Source organism: Cnephaeus nilssonii (genome assembly GCF_951640355.1).
Source record: "Cnephaeus nilssonii genome assembly, chromosome: 11".
In the NCBI taxonomy this organism is placed as follows: Eukaryota; Metazoa; Chordata; class Mammalia; order Chiroptera; family Vespertilionidae; genus Cnephaeus; species Cnephaeus nilssonii.
In genome coordinates this window covers 87,257,607-87,279,240 of record NC_137082.1, presented here as the reverse complement: position 1 = coordinate 87,279,240, position 21,634 = coordinate 87,257,607, and the positions used below count along the sequence as shown (strand labels likewise).

The 21,634-nt window shown below is 43.8% G+C and overlaps 1 protein-coding gene across 10 annotated transcripts in view; it reads left to right on the top strand.

Moving 5' to 3' along the window:
• DTNA (dystrobrevin alpha) overlaps positions 1–21,634 on the top strand; it is a 305,164-nt gene that overhangs the window by 214,507 nt on the left and 69,023 nt on the right. For all 10 annotated transcript variants that reach the window (XM_079785103.1, XM_079785102.1, XM_079785104.1 and 7 more), the window contains 5 exons: positions 98–311; positions 11,479–11,564; positions 17,845–17,999; positions 18,877–18,982; positions 21,073–21,239. In XM_079785103.1, the coding sequence (XP_079641229.1) occupies positions 98–311; positions 11,479–11,564; positions 17,845–17,999; positions 18,877–18,982; positions 21,073–21,239 (728 nt within the window). The remainder of the gene's footprint in view (positions 1–97; positions 312–11,478; positions 11,565–17,844; positions 18,000–18,876; positions 18,983–21,072; positions 21,240–21,634) is intronic.

Sequence of the window (21,634 nt, the reverse complement as noted above, 5' to 3'; positions counted from 1 at the left end):
GAGCACACAGCGTGTGAGCGCCTTGGCAGGAGGGGCGGGTGGCACAGTGAGCTTGCCTTTCCCTGCTCCACGGTCACTCTCCCTTACCTGTGCGCAGTGCACCTGGTGGACATCTGGAACGTCATAGAAGCTCTGCGGGAAAATGCGCTCAACAACCTGGACCCGAACACGGAACTCAGCGTGGCTCGCCTGGAGGCTGTGCTCTCCACCATCTTTTACCAGCTCAACAAGCGGATGCCCACCACGCACCAGATCCACGTGGAGCAGTCCATCGGCCTCCTGCTCAACTTCCTGCTGGCGGCCTTTGACCCGTGAGTGCCTTCCGAGTGGCGGTTGCGTTTTACATGTTCCTCTTGTTCCTTCTTGTCTTTATTGCAAATAATGTTCTCGAGTAACCAACCTACTGCCTCTTTTGTCTTGGTCAGATACTTATTTCAATCAAATTCCTCTGTGTTTAACATACATTTAACTGCTGTGGAAAAGGCTAGAGAGTAAAACAGGAAATTGAGTACAATTGTATTTGATGTTCTGACCTGTATTTAACGCACCCCACGCTTTCTAGAAGCTATGGACGCTTGAAAGTGTTGTGTGGTGGCGTGCCCGGGGAGCGATTTAATGAAGCATGCAAAGGGAGGGTGTTTTTCACTCTCTTCTTTGCAAATTGCCCAGGACAGTGTTTCTGAGGGGAAGTGACCAGACCCTGGAGCAAAGAGTGAGAGGTTGAAAGGGGTGTCTGGCCAGCCCAGTGAGAGGAGCTATGACCTGCCTTCCATGGCCTGGCCGCGGGCGGGCCACATAGAGCAGAGTGAAGCTATCCACGCACCACGATTGAAACCCAGCCTCATTATCTCATCATTTCCCCTCACGGAATCAGAGACTTCAGAGCTGCCTGAGATCTTACAGACTGCGCTTCCAAATCTCTCCTTTTACGGGTAACGGAGCTGAAGCACAAAGAGACTGTCATTGTCCGGTCCTCAGCGTGGCAGGGGCAGGGTGGGCACTTAGGTATTCAGCGGCGGTGCTTTCTCCAAGGCATAGTGGCAGCCTTGTGAGATATAAAAACTCCCTGAATTACATGATCAGCCTGTAATTTCAAAGGAGTTCTTGTGAAAAGCCTCTGGCCTAGAGATCGTATCAACGCCTCCACGTTTGCTACTGGCTTTGACTATTAAAAAGGGAAATTACTAACTTGACCTTTCGGCAGTCACACTTTAAGACTCTCGGAAGAGTTTCAGCCTCAGTCTCATTGTCTGGCCAATGCTCGGGAATGTGTAAGGCGGGCACAGGGGACGGACGATCCAGCCAGGCTGACGTTGTTATGCCCGTGACTGACAAAAGTCTCCAGCTGTCCCTTTGCAACCCCACGTGCTAACAGAAGGGTTTGTGCTCAGTCTGACCAGGATGCATTGTTGTTTCTGAGATTCTTACGTTCTGAGAAATTCTCAAGTTGCAGTAAACAATTCTACAACCAGCCGTCCAACGTGAAAGACTCTATGCACAGTCTGTACCGACCTCAGAGCTGATGTACTGCTTTGGGCTAATCACTATGATAACTGAGCAGGGCAGGTAGATAGGCTGTGGTTCCACACGACAGGTGGCAGAAAGGAACCAGGCCATGGAAGTCCTAGAAGGAGCATTCCCATCCTGTCCCCTTAGCAAGAGCAGGGCAGCTTTCAGACTCGCCAGTCGAGTCTTTAAAGGACTTATTTGTTACTAGAGGCCCAATGCATGAAGATTCGTGCAAGAATGGGCCTTCCTTCCCCTGGCTGCCAGCAGCACCTTCGCTCTGGCCGGAGCCACCTTTCTGCTCTGGCCTGGAGCCTGGAACAGCTGGGGTGGTGCAGAACGCCTGTGTCCTGCCCTGCTCCCAGCCTCTCAGCACCTGTCTATGCAAATTATCCTGCCATCTTGGTTGGATTAATTTGCATACTCACTCCTGATTGGCTGGTGGGCGTCACAAAGGTACGGTCAATTAGCATGTTACTCTTTTATTAGGTAGATAAGTGTAACAATCCTATCTAATATATAGGGAATATGCTAATTGATCCTCACACCGTCACAAATATGGCAGCGCCCACAGCCAATAAGTAGGGAATATGCTAATTGACTGTCCTGCCCTCAAAGATGGCAGTGCCCACAGTCAATAAGTAGGTAATATGCTAATTGACTGCCATGCCCTCAAAGATGGTGGCGTCCACAGCCACAAGATGGCAGCGCCCAGTCCCATTAGCCCCACCGGGGTGGCAGGCGCATAGCAAGGCGGGCCCGGCCTTGCCGCACGCCTGCCTTTGGAGTCCCCTAGTTCCCTCAGCGCCCCCAGCCACCCAGGGTTGGCCTGAGGTGCAGACAAGCCTCGGATGGCGGCTGCCCAGCCACCCAGGGCCACCCGAGGCTCGGGTAACAGGGCCAGCGAGGCTTGTGCTGCCGGCAGTAGCAGCAGCAGAGGTGTGATGGGGGCATCACCTTCCCCTGATCGCTGGGTCACCTCCCACCCCTGAGGGCTCCCAGACTGTGAGAGGGGGCAGGCTGGGCTGAGGGACCCCCTCCAGTGCATGAATTTTCATGCACCGGGCCTCTAGTGGAAAATATAAACAGAGTAATATAATTTCCTGCTAACACTTGGAGTATTACTGGATCATTCATAAAGAATCAAAGCTAAAAAATAACTTGGGCCCACTCTATAAATATCAAATCAGGGGAAGATTAATAATAAGGAAGGGGGATTTAGTAAAATATATGGGACTTAAACTAATAGGGTTATATTTTTCACTTTTGTTTAGAAATATTGGGAAGATCATTTCAAAAAATAGAGCTGTAACTGTTTTTTAAATAACGATGATACTGTGGCTGAATTATTTCAAGAACGATGAACGCTAAGCTTAAGGACTATACCCAGGTCAGGCGCAGTTCACACAAATGTTCAGAAGAAACCTTTGCTTGGTTCCTACTCTTCATGCAGATAGGAAGGCCCCTGCTCTCATCGCAGTAGATGGGTAAACACGTCTACATGGAGAGGTCTCACGGTAGAGACACGTTCACATAGGGGCCCCAGGCTGAAGGTACTTCCGCCTTCGTTCCTTGGACAGAGCAGATGAGTATATGCCATTCTACTGATAATCAAGTCTCCCCTCTTGTGGCTTTTCACATTTTAGACAATGTGAGATATAAGCTACCAGGAAGTACTGATATCTGAAAATTCAACTTACAAGTGAATATAAGAAGAGAAACAAGAATAAAATGAATTTTGATTCTATTTCTTATCATTGTAAACTCCTGTTTATCCAAATGAGATCCAGTATGAAAATCTGATGTCACCTCCTACCACCTATCCCGTGACCCACACACGTGTTTATAAAGGAGCCCCTGTATTTTGGTCGACATGAATGAGGCTGATACTAGAAGATCAAGGATGTGCTGTTGCTATAATAGATCACACATTTAAGAGATTTTCTTTTATTTGCTGTATTTAAATGAACAGATTAAGAAAAAAAATACACATAAAATCCAAAGTAAAAGTTAGAGATACCTTAAGAACCTGGTCTCAAAAGTGACGATGAAAAAATAAAAAAGGAAAGACATTACACCAATGTAAATTCATGAAAAATAAGAGCTTGAATTCAAAGAAATGGGGTCATTATTTTCATAGTGCCTTAAAATTCACCAGACCTACCCAGTTGGACTCCACCAAGAAAATGATTGAAATGAGGACAAGATCTCTTTGGAGTATTCTAAGGACTTTTACTGTTATTCTTTTTTAGAAAATTCAAAGTACAAAAGAAAAATAACATGGCAGAAAGTTAGATGAAAATCATTAGTATTTAAACCATTTTATTGAAGTATAATGGTTACCTTGAAACTAATTCTTAAAAGCATGGCCTTTTTGAGAGGTAAGGTCTCAAAATTAGATACACAGTGGAGCCCTTCACCCCTTGTGGCTGAGCTGCTCACCCTTCCCCAGCTCCCAGCTCCTTACACTTGATTCTGCTGTTCTCTTCCAGCGCATGTCTTACTGCTTGTCTGCCTGGCTCCCACAAGCTGCCTCAGAGTGGAACCAGGTCTTCTTTGTACGCACAGCACTTAGTACAATACGCAGCTCATAATGAATCACCCGGTGAATGAATGAATGAATGAATGAATGAATGAATATCAAAGAATGACTTTTCTTAGCTCTTGTCACACCGATTTCATTGTTTTCTGAGCTTAAGTCCTCCTTGATCTCCGATATATTACCAAGACTAGTGAGTCCAAGTTTGCTCTGTCACCAAGATTCACACCCTCTATTTTAACTTCTGCTCCACAAGAGAGGAAAATCAAACATTCACAGTCACTAATGCACATGGTCCTGTTTTCACAAAAGATTTCAATATACTTGTCTTACTCTCTCCCTGTTCCTAGGAAAGACTAACATCAATTTAGTGTGTTAACTTAATCTCATTTCAACTCAGGAGAATCTTTCTTGTTAGGATAGTTCCTCATAAAGTAGATTATGGGACAATGGCCTTGTTTTTAGCAAAAATTATTTTCACATATATTCAGCCACTCAAAACTCAGTAGGACAATGGTAAATATTAAAAGGAATGGTGATTTTTCTATTTTCACGGGTCCAGCTACATTTTTCAGGCCAATTCTCTAATGATGATAATATAATCATTGTAATAATAGCTAAGATGCCCTCCTTATTTGCTGTGTCCCAACAATCTTACTGATCTGGCACTATATTATCATAATTCTCCAGGGTGAGTAAGTGATGAAGCTGAGACAAGAGGTTAAATAATTTACAGGTCATACAGCTGCATACTAGATGAGGTGAGTGGAGAGAAAAGTCAAAATCATTTTGTTTCAGGAAGCAGTTTAAGTTCATTTCTATTCATGCTTCCTGCTTCATTTTTTAAATGAGAATTAATGGGCTTTTTCCCCAGGCTTCCCCTGCTTATTACAGGATATTATTATTACCCTCACATTTCTAGCCTTTTCAGTGTGTGCTATTTAGACATATTTGACAGAGTGTATGTGAAAGATATATTTGGACTTAACAAGTTACACATTGTAGATTTAGAGTCATTTTTATGACTGCCATCCAGAACTCAGATCCATTGTACCATAGTCTCTCATAGAGAATACAGAATACAAAATCCTGGTCTTTTCCTCTCTGTTTGACATATGGCACCGCGCTGAGCCATTTGAAACATCCATTCTCACTGCTGACCGCCCCCCCAACCCCCACACGATGAAAGGAACCACAACACTCTTAAGATGGATGGATATGAAATAATTTTGGAATTCTGCCAAAATCCTTCTGCCTTTTGAGTTTTAAAAATTATTCTGATGTTTAATGCAAGACGTGCTACAGAGAACACAGCCATTTCTCTGTGCAAAAACAAAACATGTTGTTCACTTTTGAGGCAAAGGAAAAAGAGAAGAGTCATATGAAACCAAATGTTTTTCTTTTCTTTTTTTCTCCATTACCCATATGGCTAGAACTAAATATTTAAAATCGTGCTTACTTGGCTTTTCTATGCACATCTAAAATTCGAGATATCCATAGAATTTTCTCATCTAGTCACTAAAATTTTGTTCTGGAAGAAAATACTTACGTTGCTAAAAATGGAATCACTTTCTGAAGAGTTTTCACAGCTGTAGACAAATTGAACATCTCAATGCCACTCCTCTTTCTGACTTATACTTTGGATGAGTAGCAGATGGGATTTCATGGGGGTAAGGGAGACAGTGTCGACAGTATTGGCCCCTTCCATTCTGGAGAAACTTCTGGCAAACTCCCCTGGCCCAGGGCTATGAGAGATTCTCTTCCCAGATAGTTTGCTAACCTCAGGGATGCCAGGGCCAAATGAGGGGTTTCTGTCTGTCCACATGTTAACTTCACTACCCCCAAAACAAGAGTTATGTATGTGATCTAGCCCAAGTTATGTATGTGATCACTTCTAAGTTCAAGGGATCACATGACTGTGCAATCTAATATTAAGGGCCATTAAAGTCAATGTTTGCAATTTTACTCAAACACTTAGAATTTCTCAATATAAAACTTAAGTGGTAAGTCAGAAAGCATATCCTATCTAATAAAGAGGGAATATGCTAATTGACCCTCACACCATCACAAAGATGGAGGCACCCACAGCCAATAAGGAGGGAATATGCTAATTGATTGCCCCGCCTTCAAAGATGGTGGCACCCACAGCCACAAGATGGTGGTGCCCAGTCCCCTCAGCCCCTCTGGGGTGCCTGCCTCCGGAGTCCCCCAGTCCTCTCAGCCTCCCAGCCGCCCAAGGCCGGCCCAAGGCGCAGGCAAGCCTCAGATGGGGCTTCCCAGCCACCCAGGGTTTCCCGAGGCTCAGGTAACCAGGGCCGGCCAAGGCTTGTGCTGCCGACAGTGGCAGCAGCAGAGGTGTGATGGGGTGCCACCTTCCCCGGATCGTCGGGTCGCCTCCCACCCCTGAGAGCTCCCAGACTGTGAGAGGTGGCAGGCCGGGCTCAGGGATCCCCCCTCCAGTGCATGAATTTTCATGCACCGGGCCTCTAGTATACATATAAAGAACTTGCTTTGTGCCAGGTATTAGGATAGGCTGGGAATTAGAGATAAATAGGATGAGCTCCCTGCACTTTGTGAAAGTGTGTGGTATCAACACTAACGGGTGTTCACTTTTCTCTCCAATAGGCTGTGAGTAAATATCCCCAACCTCTTAAGCATTGTCACTACACATCTGTGGAGTCACTAAATGAGTGATCCCTGTGAACCAATCATTCCCAGGAGAGAAGCTGGAGGAGGAAGTGGTGGTGCCTTTACTTATCAAAAATGCTTACCAAATGTTTCTGTAAAACATATTGGCAGAAGACGAGCTTCTGGTTTTAGTGCTCCTAAATGGAGAAATAATTCCTCCAGCCTGTTCAAAAAAGACTCCGTCAGAATTCAAATCTCACTTTCACGGGCGTGAAATTTATCATGGGACTCTTTAACTTCTACTTGGAGAAACTCTCGCAGCCGTTGGGAGAAAATGTACATTCTGTTGTGAGCTCGGCCCAGCATCCCAGACCTAGCCTTCTCTATTTGTTGTTTTTCCTTCCTGTCAAAGCAGATTTTCCCGCCCAGACAACTTTCCCCTGAAGGTAGTAATATGTTCTTAGTTCAAAGAAACCAGCTTTTCTCTGTAAACTCATGGGATCTCAGCATAATGACTCACTTTTTATTAGGATGAGTCCAATGTTTTTAAGACAGACACGCTACAAATCTCCCTATAGTAACCCAAGGGGGTGTGCTTTTTTTGCTTCCATTGCCAATCAGTTGCCCCTCCGTTTGTCCCTTTGATAATTTGCTGGTTCTTTTAAATACCCTTTTAGGTATTACTTAAATACCAATATAACCATATCATTGGGTGTTTATTGACATCAAGCTAGAATAGGGAAGTAAAGTTTGCATCAGCAAAACCTTCAAGGTAATTGGCTTACAAGTGGGATATATTCCATTATGCCCAAAAGACAAATAGTGGGGGGGGGGGGGAGAGTAAAGTATGCTTTATCCATTGTGTTCTCACTCTGCATTGAAAAAGAAAATATTAAAATAAGTAAAATGTTTACATTAAAAATAAAATTATTCTTTGAATAATAAATGACAGGCTAATAGTAAATATCTGTTTTAAGCTTCCGCTGTATCTTTTATGCTATTAAAACGTCAGCTGCACTAAAGCTCATCGATCACTGATTCCCAAAGAAGTGCAGAACCTCAGGCACATCCGGCTCTGTGCCGTCTTTCTCGGGGATGGTCATGGATCTGCATGTGAAATGCAAGGCAGGCTGCCATCGCGTTTCATAAAAGCCAGAGAGGAGCATCGCCGTTCTCCGGCGTTCTTCCCGGCGTGCCCTTTCGGACGCTGCCTGGCCTGCAGCGTTGGGACGACCTATGAATTGCTTCCTCCGCCAGTGAAGCAGTCTGGCAGGGTTGCTTCCCAAGTTGTGGCCGACAGCCAGCACCCACATGTTCGGTTTTACTGCTTCACTCCTGGAGGCTCTGCACGTACTGACTCACTTTGGAACCATAGGCTGCTTTCCTGCCCATTTGCACAGACTCCGGAAAGCTTCCTGTTATCCATCCTCCTGAGCTTGACTTCCCACTTCCTGGACCTGGACGGGGTTTCACTGACTGTTCCCGAGTCAAACGGCCCCGATAAAGGACCATTTCTAATGAGAGTAGTTTCTACATTTCTCCACTGGGGATGGAGCCAGCTTCTCTCTGCTTCTTGCTTCTTTTTTTAATGCCAATTCTTTTTTCACACAGATGTAGGGACCCTGATCCCAAGATGACAGGAAAGAGTAGCCTTTGTTATGGAATCTTGTCAAAGGCCTTTCGGAAATCTTCCTCTCCCCTCCCCCACCCTTTCCTTCACCCTGTTAGATCTACTGAAAATGTTCAAAAAGGAAAGGAAGGATCCATCTGTATGTAAGTCTTTGGTGCCCCCATTCTCCATCGTGGAGTCAGTCATTTCCACTCACTCCTCCTACTCCTTAAAGCCATGGTCAGCAAACTGCGGCTCGCGAGCCACATGCGGCTCTTTGGCCCCTTGAGTGTGGCTCTTCCACAAAATACCACAGCCTGGGCGAGTCTATTTTTGAAGAAGTGGCGTTAGAAGAAATTTAAGTTTTAAAAAATTAAATTGTGGCTCTCAAAAGAAATTTTAATCGTTGTACTGTTGATATTTGGTGCTGTTGACTAATGAGTTTGCCGACCACTGCCTTAAAGGGTTATCAATGGTCTGAACGCAGCCACCTCTGAATTCTTCTTCCTGACAGGGGTCACATTTGCAATCTGGCACAGCAGCTTGCATAACAATACATTCCAGTGGGCTAATTTCACCCTTGAGTTCCTGCAGAACTCTCATTGAGCTGCCCTCCACTTGGTGATTTATCTAGATTTATTGTGTCAATGTGGCAGAATAGCTCTGATACAGCCACTGTTGGGTTTAATAGCATTAATCTTGCATTTCCAGGAACAGTACAGGACTGGCAATCTCCCTATGATCTTCTTCATTAAAAGCTAAGGTTTAAGAATTCACCCGTGAGCTCTAATCATTTCATCCTCTGGAGATCGCTCTGTTCCAACATCATCTGTGGTCTGTTCTCTTTCTTGAGTTAAATTGTTCGCTCCGAATCACTGAAAGAAACTCATATTGCTCTTAAAGTCTCACATATAATGCTGTTCAATTTCTTTGCATTTTGAAGACGACTTTATTACTCCTATCCTTCCACACTGTGTAGACTTTCCTGTTCTCATTATTTGAGCCATGTTTCAGTTTAGGAAAATAATTCTTTCATAAAATAAAATTTTTGATATTTCTAGTTATCCATGCAATTGGGAATGCAGGGGACATGGAATAATTTTTAATGAGGTGGTTTTTTACAAAATGATTGCATTTTTATTATAGCTGCCTGCTCTAAAAGTAGTAAACAACATAATGAGTGGCCATTCAAAATTCTACCAGCACCAATTATAATGATTAATAGTCATTAGTTAATATAAGAAATGTATTGTTCAGTGACTCTGTTTGAGACAAAGTGCAAGGCACCGAAATCCATCTAACTCAGAAGGCAGTCCTGCCCCCAAGGCCTCTCAGTGTGGAGGTGAGTCACATGCATACCTGCACATAAACAAGTCAAGGTCGCAGTGTAGGTCCCACATAATAGGAAACGTGCAGGGGATGGCCATTGCTTCCACATCCGGGAGGTGAGGAATAACACTGTTGTCGGAGCAGAGTGAATGAAGCTGTTGAGCTGGGTCTTGATGAATGGGTGCGAGAGTCCTGGGAAGGGCGGAGGCCTTAAACAGGGGCACTGTGGTGTGCAAGGCAGCAGAAATGGCAGCCGATAAGACTGGAAAAGCTAAAACCAAATCCTTAGGCAAACAGAGCAGGAAGAGTTTTAAATAATGAAATAACATGGCTGAATTTGTGATATGAGCATTCCAACAGGATATTTAAGAGGTTATTACAGTGTTAAAGCAAAAGCTGCTGGAAGAAATGGCAGTGGGAATGGGAAGAAAAGAATGAGTTCAATGGACAGTGGAGAGGTATATTTGAATCCCTTCAACATGTGTTTGGGTGTTAGTGAGTTTAGGAAGAGCAAGAAGTCAAGGCTGATCCCCATCCCAGGATTCACTGGGTAACTAGGTACACGGGGATTCTAACCATCAGAAGGACTGGAGGAGGAAGAGCAAGTTAGTAATAGGATTGGCTCAACTATTATGGGGAAGCTCTGTAAAGATGATGAGTTCTATTTTGAACACACTTGGTTTGACGTGGAGTATCCAAGTGAAGATTTCCACTGAGTAAATACGTAGTCTTGTGGTCAGGCTTAGAAATATAAATGGGGGTGTCACTAGCAGAGGGTTCAGTCGGTTTTGCATTCTGGCTAGATGTTTTTCATGTTGTCAGTCTTAGCAAGATGTCACTCTTGCTAAGACTGACAACAACAACGATGAATAACAAATGATCTCACTCTGAAGTCTAGTAAGGAACAAAGACACAACTATTTATTATACCTTATTTTCCTAATATGTCAGCTATAGGAATCTTATTCATATAAATGATTCATTCCCTTGTCAATACAGACTTGACTTACCTTTCAGCCACATTATTATTTTAAATAACTCTTGGTCATTCTTAAGAGTAACAACAATCAAAGCAGTGAATTACTAATTCTGTATGATACACTTTCTGATTCTAAGGATATAAGAATAAAGAGTTTATTCCAGCTAGAAAATCATTACCTGGGGTATTATACTTCTTACAGTATGCCCTTTGTATCATACTTTGTGAAGGGCAAGTTAGTTATACTTCATAAATCAATGAAGATTTGGCAGCTGTGGTGTCATTTAGGTAGAAGGAGAACCAGTCAAACAGAGCTCTTACTTTTGTCCCATTAAAATATCAGCTCACTTTGAAAAGTTGGTGGATCAACCTAAGTATAGTTGACTTGTGGGGAAGGAATGATCATTGCGGGGGGGGGGGGGGGGGGGAATGTGTGATTAAAAAATCCTCATAGTTACCCTAACAAAAGTCAGGAATTCACTGACAAAAAAAAAATTGGAAGCAGTGTTTAAATAAATTGTAGAAATGGTAGAATTGTCATTCATGAAACTATTTTGTGAAACCCAAAGTGAAACTCATGTTCTGTGACTTTAATCCATACTTAAACGGTGCATATCCCTCTGGCTACCAGTCCATGCTTTGAGCAAGTTGCCATATACAAAGAATAACTTGAAGAGTCTGCTGGCTCTTGAAAGAAGGAAACATTGATTAGACAGTTTTTTGGAAATGTGTGTTGACTTGTATTCACAACCTTTGCTAAAATGGATTGTTCACATAATGCATCAGCTGTCCTATGAGTTCTACAGAACAGAAAATGTCAAACCTTGTTACTGGAAGTTCTCCAAATGACATATTTTTTTTTCTTTTCTTTTCTATTATCATGAAACAGGGAAGGCCATGGCAAAATTTCAGTATTTGCTGTCAAAATGGCTTTGGCCACATTGTGTGGAGGGAAGATCATGGACAAATTAAGATGTAAGTTGCTCTTTGTGTTTCTCTTCGCTTTTCTCTCTTCCACACCACATTTCCCTCTTCCTCAGCCCTGCCATGACCCCTGCTCACCTGTGTCTTTCCTCATGCTATGACCATTGTTTGAAATATGATCTTTTTTAAATTATATTTTTATTGATTTCAGAGAGGAAGGGAGCGGGGGGGAGAGAGAGAAACATCAGTGATGAGAGAGAATCTTTGATCGGCTGCCTCCTGCACAGCCCATCCTGGGGATTGAGCCCGCAATCCGTGCATGTGCCCTGACCATGGAATCAAACAGTGACCTCCTGGTTCATAGGTCGATGCTCAATCACTGAGCCGCACTGACCAGGCTGAAATATGATCTTTATTGATCTTCATTGATCTTTGGATTTTGTCATAGAAATATTTTCGTATTAGATAAGTGTTAATAAAAGGAATGTTTTCCTTCTACTTACAGATTATTATTGATAACTTGTTGAGTGTTATCAACTAGACTTTGTGATATTGAAGTAAGATATATTTTCTTTCAAGTTCATTGTACTGTACTGCCCTACAGACAAGTCCATCATTATAAGGACTTGAAGGACCGCCTTCCTTTATTAGGTAATCCAAAGCCAAAGCTCCCGGTATGTTTCTTCATTCTCAGCCGTGCTGTTCAAATCACTAGAAATTCCAACCGTGCCAAAGTAAACATTGCCAGGGTAGGGGGCATGGTAATTGCGTAGAGACACTGTAGACTAAGAGCTAACTGGATGCCAGTCAAAGCACGATAGCCACAGTGCATTGAGTGATAATGGGGCTTTTATGTACCTTTGTCACTAACATGTAGAGTTTTAAACCGACAGAACAGTGGGAGTGTTTTGGTTGGTTGATTTGTTGTAGGTAAAGAAGCTAAGACTCAGAGAGTTAAAGTAAATCACATACTTTAGAAGTAAAATGGCACCAGATGTGAAGCCTGACTATTTTCCCTATACCAGTGGTATGTATAGAATCACCTGGAATGCTTTTTAAAACTTGGATTTTGGGTCCCACTCCCAGAATTTCTGATTCAGTGGGCCTAGGGGCGGGGAGTGGGGGCAAGAATTTTCATATATAGCCAGGTTAAAATGAGGGACATGCTGCCATTTAAAAGAAAAATTAACCCTCTCCCTTACACTGAATATCATGAGTTTACGTCAAACGTTGAGTAAGAGAACACTGTGATGGGAACTAGGAGGCCCATGTCGTAAGCCCAGCAGTGTGACTGCTTTACTGAGTTACCCTGTGGAAGTTGCTTCACTTCTTTAGTCCTCAGCTTCCTGTCTGCCCTAAATTTGGGGGGTTTGTTAGATACCATGGGCTCCCTCCTGGCTGCATCATCTGTGACTCACAGCCTCTTCTGAATGTGACCTCCTGCTCCTGGATGCACCAGGAGGGGCTGACGGAAGGAAGATACAGAAACGAGTCCTTTGTTCCTTTGGAATTCCCCCCCACTTTCTCGAAGGCAGAGAGGGTCATGTCATTGGATCAGCAGATAAGTGGAAGGTGAATGGAAGCCCCCATGACCTCACACTCCCCTCACTTCCAGAACCCTCCTTTCAGGGAATGGCCAAATGGAGGCAGCATCCAGAGAAGCCCTCGCAGGCAGGCGTTACAAAGGCCAGTCTAGTTCTCTTTAGTTAGCCTGAAAGATGTAGAAAATTAGAAACTATCTGTGCCAAGACTTGATTGAGGGATAATAGCCCAATTAGAAGGTGGCAGAACCAATGTTGTTGTTCTTTTAAAAAACTGTGTCCATGTGATTAGATACTGTGGGGCCCCTCTTGGGAAGAGGCAGAAAAAAGCCCTGGGTTCCTTTGGAATGTCCCCCACTTGCTTGAAGGCAGAGCTGTGCCTTCCAGGAGGCATTTCCTCCGGGGTGAGCAGGGAGAACGGTTAGCACAGGAGCCAGAACGGCGGGGGTCTTGCCTGCTGACCTCAGGTCACTGTTGACCACTTATGCTGAGGACATTAGACACATGGGTGTGTTTTTCAGACTAAACATTTCCAAACACTTATTCAATGTCATGCCAACAGGCACCTGGATGAAAGGGTCGCATGTTAAAGTAAGTTTGAGGAAAACGGGAGAGAATGGTTTTCCGCAGTTCGGCACTCACAGCCCTTCATTAACCAGGTTGGTCCTGTGCCATCAGGGACCCTGGTGTTTTCCGTGTTTCCACTCAGCTCTCCTCGGTGGCTCCTCGGGGACAAGTGGGTATGGCAGGAGTAATTGGCTACAAATAAATTAGAAATTGTAAAAAGCAAAACAAGTAGAAAACCCACAGAGAGTGTAAAGCTGAGTTTTGAAAACTGCTTTGAAATGCATCAGAAGGGGCAACAAACCCAGGTTGCAGCACAATTTCCAATGCTCAGGGCCACCGGGAGCCAATCAACATGCAGGGTGTTCATTGTGCACCTGCAGGCAGCCCAGAGTGTGCGCGCACCCCCTGCAGTCGTAGGACTCAGCAACCTAAACAAACTGACCTGATAAAGTCCTCCTGTCAAATTGTTCTTGCTCTGATTATAGCCTGTTGTTTTGTTTGTTTGTTTGTTTGTTTTTTCTGTGGCCTGTTGTTTTATTGAGATGGAGCGCTTGTTTATATTTCTGCTCGGGGCTCCTGGGTAGTCCTGAGGACCTTAAGGAATTCTGAACCCAATGCTGTGGGCCTGGGATGCCAAGTGCTGTTCTGGAGCTTCCGGGAGGCTTGTTTTGTTTTCTAGAAAAGACCAGTATTATGTCAAGCACCAAGCACTGTGTATTTGTTGAGCTTCTATTACTGAACTGATTGTTCTGCCCCCACGCCTATCCCCAAGGTCACTAGCCTGCCTTGAATTCTTCAGTGTCTCCCCAGCATCTTCTGGACTCAGTCTACACTCCTTCGTGGAGCTTGGAAGCTCTCCCTGTCTCCCCCTCACCTCCTCCCAGGCGCCGTGTGGCTCCTGACACAGTGAGCTACTTGCAGATGGTTGAGTGCCTCATGCTTGAGCACACTCCTCGCGCCCTGACCCAGCTTCCTAAGGCTGGCGACCCCCAATTGTCCTCTATGCCAGCCGAGCGCTCGTCTCTGTGAGAAAACCTTCCCTGACCCACTCCGCCCTCTGGGAGCCCCCTCTCTGAGCTCCTGCACACCCTACTATTCCCACCTTCACACCACCATGCTATAAGGCATGCTGCCATATGACGCATGATGTTCACATGTTGCTGTCATCCTCAACAGACTTGGACCTTCCAGAGGGCATGACGGGGACCTCCCAGAGGGCAAGACTAGGACCTCCTTATTTTTCTGTATATTCACTGCTGAGCACAATTACATACATTTAGTACGTGCTAAGTTAATTCTAGTTGAGTGAATCAACAAATCTAAGTTCTACAGCATCTGTCATTGTATGGCACTATAGGAAAAACAAAGGTGGTTAGCGTATCATTTGGGACATTGCAGAACAATTCCAATAGGGAGGCAGCACCTAACTATATGAAGTAAATGACAGAGAAAATGTGACTCGAATTTAATAATAAAAATAGCTACCATTTATGTGTACTAGGTGCCACGCACTATTTGAATGCTTTACATCTCTGTACTTTTCACCTGTTAACTAATTTAACCTTTTGCACTCAGATGTCGAGTGTGACTCGACACGGTTAGCATCAGTAGCAGCTCGTATGTCGAGCCACACTCGACACGTAGTTTCACCGCGGGGGGAAGGGGATTTTTGTCTATTTTTCCAGTATCTTTTCTTGTTTTCATTAGCATGAAAGGACAAGTAAAATGTAAATGCCATCTCAACTGATGCCAAAAAAGAAAAAAATGAAAAACCGATAACGCATGTGAAATTTATTAGGAAACTAGTATATGATCTTGTTGGAGAATTCAGAGATGGTACACTAACTTCCAGGGGTAGATTATTATCCACTAACTTAGAGCAACGTTTAGATGGAAAGCTCCATATAATCACACCTCACCCTAACAAAAAACAGAAAGATTGTGTTGTTTGTTATAACAGAAAAATCAAAGGAGGAAGAACAGAGACGATTTATATTTGCAAAACATATGAATGTAAACCAGGTCTTCATGTGGGTGAATGTTTCAAAAAATATCACACCATGAAAAATTATAGAGATTAAAATTACTCTTTGAATGTATCAATAATTTAAAATGTAAAAAAATCCAAATAAATAAGTTTGTATGAAAAGAAACTCCAGTTTTTTATTCTACTGCCGTGCTTTGTAAAATCTGGGGTATTTAAAAATTAAATCCTGAGTAGAATAAAGGAATCGAGAAAAAAGCAAGCGAGTGCAAAGGGTTAATCTTTGAAATGGCCCTCTATACATACGTGTTACATCATATAAGCATATTACATGTGTACATGTAAGTATATATATATATGTATATATATGTATACATATATATACATATATATATATATATATATATATACACACATATATATATATATATATAAAACAGCCTAGAACTAAGGTACAAACACTTGTTTTGATAGCTTCTTCAGAGTCCCCTCCTTTATTTTTAAAAACCTGAGTGGCATTAACAGTCACTTCCCTTTCATCCCAGTGACCGAACCCTAGTTTGGCTGTTGCTTAACAAATTTCATCAACATCAATTAGGCTCATATTAGCTTCGAGTCTGTGAAAGGTCACTGTTGCTCTCCTCCTGCTTTCACTCTAGTTAGAGATGTTGTCTAAGTTCTTTCCTGGAAGATTTGAAAGGCCTCGTCTACTTCTCACAATGTGCCTTGGCCTAGAAGACCGCCAGGATGGCCCAGTTATGCTCACACCAACCTGCCTAAAGACAGACAAAATGGCAGCTCTGATACACAAGCCCATTGGTTTTCCTAGGTCTCTTTTTCCCCCTTTCATTGGAATTCTCGAGTTTCTATATTGGGAATTACATCAAGAGTTTTTTGTTGTAGTGCTGCCTTTGGCAACCTTTTTATTTTTGACTAAATATAATGAAACAGAAGAGATAAAATTCATTAGGTAAACAATGTTGTGAAGGTGGGTAAGAACAACATTAATTTTGTTGCTCAAGTAGGATTTCTATAGCCTCACAGTTGATAAACTATTTGAAACACAGTAGAAATCCTTTAAAACTGGAGTATTTAAAGAAAATGAGAGCCAATCCACATCCTTATCACATAATTCAATAAAAGTCTGTAATGTGCTTAGCATCTGACTGCGGTATAAAGAAATGTCTCCAGATTACATTTCGACCTTGAAAAATGAAGAGAGGGAGCACACTGGATTGACAATAGTTTACCCCGGCAGCTGTGCTGGCCTCATTCACTCTAGCATGGTGACAAACTAAATGATAGCACACCCTTTCGTTCCCAGAGTGACATTTCCACAGGAGAATTATAAAGCACCTGGGGAAATTATGCCGTCAATATGCATTAGGTGCACACAGTGGCCGACGCTGAAGAACAGAAGTTCAGTGAGGCCGTAGGCTCTGCTGAGAGTAATCTCAGACCCTGGCTCTACCTCACTGATCACCACCAGGCCAGGCTGCCTCTTGGCTGCGTGAGTGCAAAGACCCTCCCCTGGAAATCAAATGCCTTCCACCCAGAACACATGAATTATAGGAAGTTTTCTGCTCCTGTGGAGAGTTAATCAAGTGTTTTCGTTACCTCCTTATCCCCCTTGTGTCTTTCATTTTTCAATACCTTCAACCAAAACCCAAACTTTTTAGTGATAATATAGATGTGCATAGCTATCTAGCTAGATACACACACACCAGTGCTATAACACAATTTTCATTGTGTGTTTCAAACAACGTCAGCATAGCCTGGCTGGTTTGGCTCAGTGGATAGAGCATTGATCCAAGGACTGAAGGGTTCCGGGTTCAGTTCCGGTCAAGGGCAAGTACCTCAGTTGCAGGCTTGATCCCTGTCCCTGGTTGGGGAATGTGCAGGAGGCAACCAATCAATACCAATCAATGTGTCTCTCTCACTTCGATGTCTCTCTCTCTCTCTCTCTCTCTCTCTCTCTTTTATGTGCTCTGTCTTATCAAAATATGCTAATCTTATCCTACTTACTAATTAAAGCTATGTGCCAGAATCATCTACAAAAAGACACCAAAGAAAACACCCTGCCAGAAATATTTCAGCATAAAAAAAATAGCTTTTCTATTATTCTTTCATAGACATCATTTATTCTGCCACATTTGTGTTAGTTGAAACAGATACGTTGAACTGAAACAGTGGGAATGTTTATGTGAAGAATAAGTATTTTTCCTTTTTCTCCCATCAGATATTTTCTCAATGATTTCTGACTCCAGCGGGGTGATGGTTTATGGGCGCTATGACCAGTTCCTGCGGGAAGTCCTCAAACTGCCCACAGCGGTGTTTGAAGGGCCCTCGTTCGGTTACACGGAGCAGTCAGCCAGGTCCTGCTTCTCTCAGCAGGTAGGAAAGAACGTGTGTCAGGAAGCATCTTCCGAACAGCGGCTGCTCTCCTGTGTGTCACTCCAGGCAGTTCTCAGACAAGTGATAATCTCTAGCCTATCTTCTGGCCTCTGACAAATGGCCTATGAATCAGTCACTGAACTTCACACACCTGCATCTTAATAACAGGCGATGTCTGCTGACCACGAGCCAGGCACCATGCTAAGCTGTTTACTTGCGTTGTCGTATGTAACCCTACAACAACCCTATAGTCTCCGGATCATTATCATTGCCCTATCAAAAGGGCTGAAATGTCCCTCCGCCTCACATGAAACACGTCTGACGCACCACCTAGTTTCACCAGTGTTTGTCAAAGAAGTCGAAAAAGTATGGCCCTTGCCACGTCGCTCTGTGGGAGTCCCAAAAGATGAGAGACACGGCTACCTAAATCTTCCAGGACACGGGACATTTAGGGCTCTGAGCGAGGTTTTACCTGAGGTTGCTACAGGTTAGCCTGGGGAGCCGCTTGGTGTGCAAATGCAGGAGACGGGTGTGGAGGCGTGGCAGGTGCATGACCCACAGCTGGGTAACGTCTGATGGAAATGTCCCTCACCTGGGAAAGCAGTGCTCCCAGAATTGTTTTTCTCTATGTGAGCATCTTGCCCCGGCCTCAGTGGAGATAATTCAGTTGTGTGTATACATGTAAAACACACTCAGTGTTTTAAGTTCTGCCGAACTTAGTTTCAAATTCTGTTTCTTCATACATTGGAGGCTCATTGCACGTCCTGTTCCATCTCAAATGATGGCTGCAGGGCAGCTGAATTAAGCGTATTCTCTGTTCTCAATTACTGCGGGTTGGTGTGTTGTTGTTTTTTATTGCCTTTTGTTTTTTATGCAGAAAAAGGTCACGTTAAACGGTTTCTTGGACACGCTCATGTCAGACCCTCCCCCGCAGTGCCTGGTCTGGCTGCCCCTTCTGCATCGACTGGCGAATGTAGAGAATGGTGAGTCGTCCCTGCTGAGCGCAGGCAGGCTTTTTGACCATTGAAATTAGCCGATCAACTCTATGGTTATTAAGCCAAGGTCATGGTTTTAGGGAGATCGATTTTGTAGTTCCGAGCTTTGTTTAGGATGCAACTAACCGGTCTCCCTGATCTTTAACAAGCCCTATGGGGGCACGGCCAAGTTAAGACGGTCAGTGCTAAAAGCTCATGTCATCTCCCTGTGTACCCCGCAGTTTCAGGTCAGATGTGGCTTAAAGACTTGATACAACAGAGGAATCTCAATAACGAGTGTGATCTTTTCCATTATTTGTTTTAGGTCTGGATTTCCAATATTGGTTTATCTTGGCATTGACGATGCCTTCCTAGGCACTGGGCCAGGAACAGGTGGAGGAGAAGGGGAAAAATTGGATGAGAGAAACTTACTCATCTCTTGTCATGTGCTCTGAATTATATGTCAGTGGTTGTAGTTATGTAAAAGACAAAGCCATGCAGACTTTTGAAATGGGCTTTTTTACAAGTGCTTTTCTAGGTAAAGGAGTAAATATTGATACACCCAAGTTTAAATGGAAACCACAGTTCCGAAGGAGATTTAAAGAAATTTAAACTTGGAGCAATTCAGTGCCTCCTTCTGTACTCTTTAGATGTTCTTATTTGTTATTTAAGTCTGAGATTCCTCCAGACTTATCCCATAAGTTCCTCATTTATCCCATATCTCTTACTAGAATCTTAACTCCTACACATTTCTTTAATATACATTGGAGGTAAAGTTAGCTTAAGTTTATGTTCCCATTCAGAACGTCTAGCATCTGCCCTTATTATCTCTCTTAGTTAAAAGTTATAAATGTATCCTGTTTTGCTCATGGAGAAGATTTTTAAAATGAATGAAGTAGGTGCTCTGTAATCACTACCACGCATAGATTTATTTTTGTATGTTTCTTACTCATCCGCAGAAGCAAAGAGCAATCAAGGTCGGATCATGCAACCTGAGTCCATGTTGCTGTTCACAGTTGAGAGCTAGTCACCTTCCGTCACGAGGCTGTAATTTCACCCTGTAGCTCAGTACTTCCTGTTGCAGGAAATGGGTTTCGCAGGCCTGTCCCCGAGCAGTTGTCCGTAATCCAGGGCTCACCCTGCCTTTCCCAGGAGCCGGAAAAGGGAGGACCGATGCTTAGTCAGAAGGCAGTACCTCCAGAGCTGGTTATGCCTTTGTGGTTGCAGTTGGCTTTTTGTCTTCGTTTATTCCCATGTACACTCTTTTCCCTGGCTGGTTGGCCAGAGAATAATGTGACCAAAGGCAAGAATTGTTGTTGTCTACAATCTTTAGCTCACAGCGTAGAGACAGTTACTTGGATTTGATCATTTGTTAGCTTCCAATGTCAACTATTTTACCTTACCTGCTTCGTGATTCCAGTTTTCTGCCAAAGACAGTCGTGTCTCCTGAGCTGTCTGAATTGGAACTGTCTTTAGATCATTTACTTGTCTCCTTGGGCCCTGCCCATCTGCCTCTTGGGAAAGAAAACAGATCTGTTTGTTAGATGGAGGCAATGTCACTCATTAAATAAGCCCATTAGCTGCTTCATTTAAAAAAATAACCCAATTCTCTCATCCAGTTTTCCTGCTCTCCCTCCATTTTCCTTTCTTTTTCCTCCCTCTCCTTTCTCATGGCTCCCTTTTGGCTCTCTCCCCGCTGGATGGTCAGCCGTGTCCATCCATGGTGCTGAGTCTCCCAGTGACTGTGCTGGCCTCCTGGAGACAGAGAGCAGTTTTGGGGGGGAAACGGGCCAGTTTGGGTCATTGATATTATTGTAGTGTAAGGAGATGGGAGTAGAAAGAGCAAGTGGCATTACAGAAACTTGTTGTTAAAAGAACACCTATCCTCCACCTCCTTTCATTTCTTCCACCTCCACACACGCGCCTGGAAAGGGCAGAGAGATGCCTGGAATAAACACAATGCTTCTCTCAGCCCGACCGGACCGTCCTCTGGCGTCAGGGGTCAGGGCAGAGAAACGCCACCCCGTCAGGCTGTGTTTGTCCTTACCCTGGCTCGCACTTGGGTTTTCTTATTTTCTCTTCATGTGCTGCCTCCTCAGTCTTCCACCCGGTGGAGTGTTCCTTCTGCCACAGCGAGAGCATGATGGGATTCCGCTACCGATGCCAACAGTGTCACAACTACCAGCTCTGCCAGGACTGCTTCTGGAGGGGACATGCTGGGGGTTCCCATAGCAACCAGCACCAAATGAAAGAGTACACGTCATGGGTAAGGCAAGGGCCAGGCAATGCTTAAAGTTGGGTATGTGCGTGCGACCCAGAATGCAAGGGAATGTCAAGGAGGGTGACAGAATTCAGGAGTACACTTACCCTGCAGCCAACATTCCTTCTTCCCCTTCCCTCCGCACCCACCCCATCCTACCGGGATCTCTTTCAGAGTGTATCTGAACGCAGTGTAGCTTCCTGAGACTTAAACTATAGGAAGACGCAAATTGCGTTACTTCTTGAAATGTAGCTCACTCAGTACTGATTTAGCTAACAACCAAACAGCCAGCGCCTTCTGGAACATAATCATTTCACAGTAAATGAAGGTTCTTTTCAATCTTTGATGGGTTTTTGTTTTGGTTTGCCACTTTTTTTGTTTTGTGGGAATTGCTTAAAAAT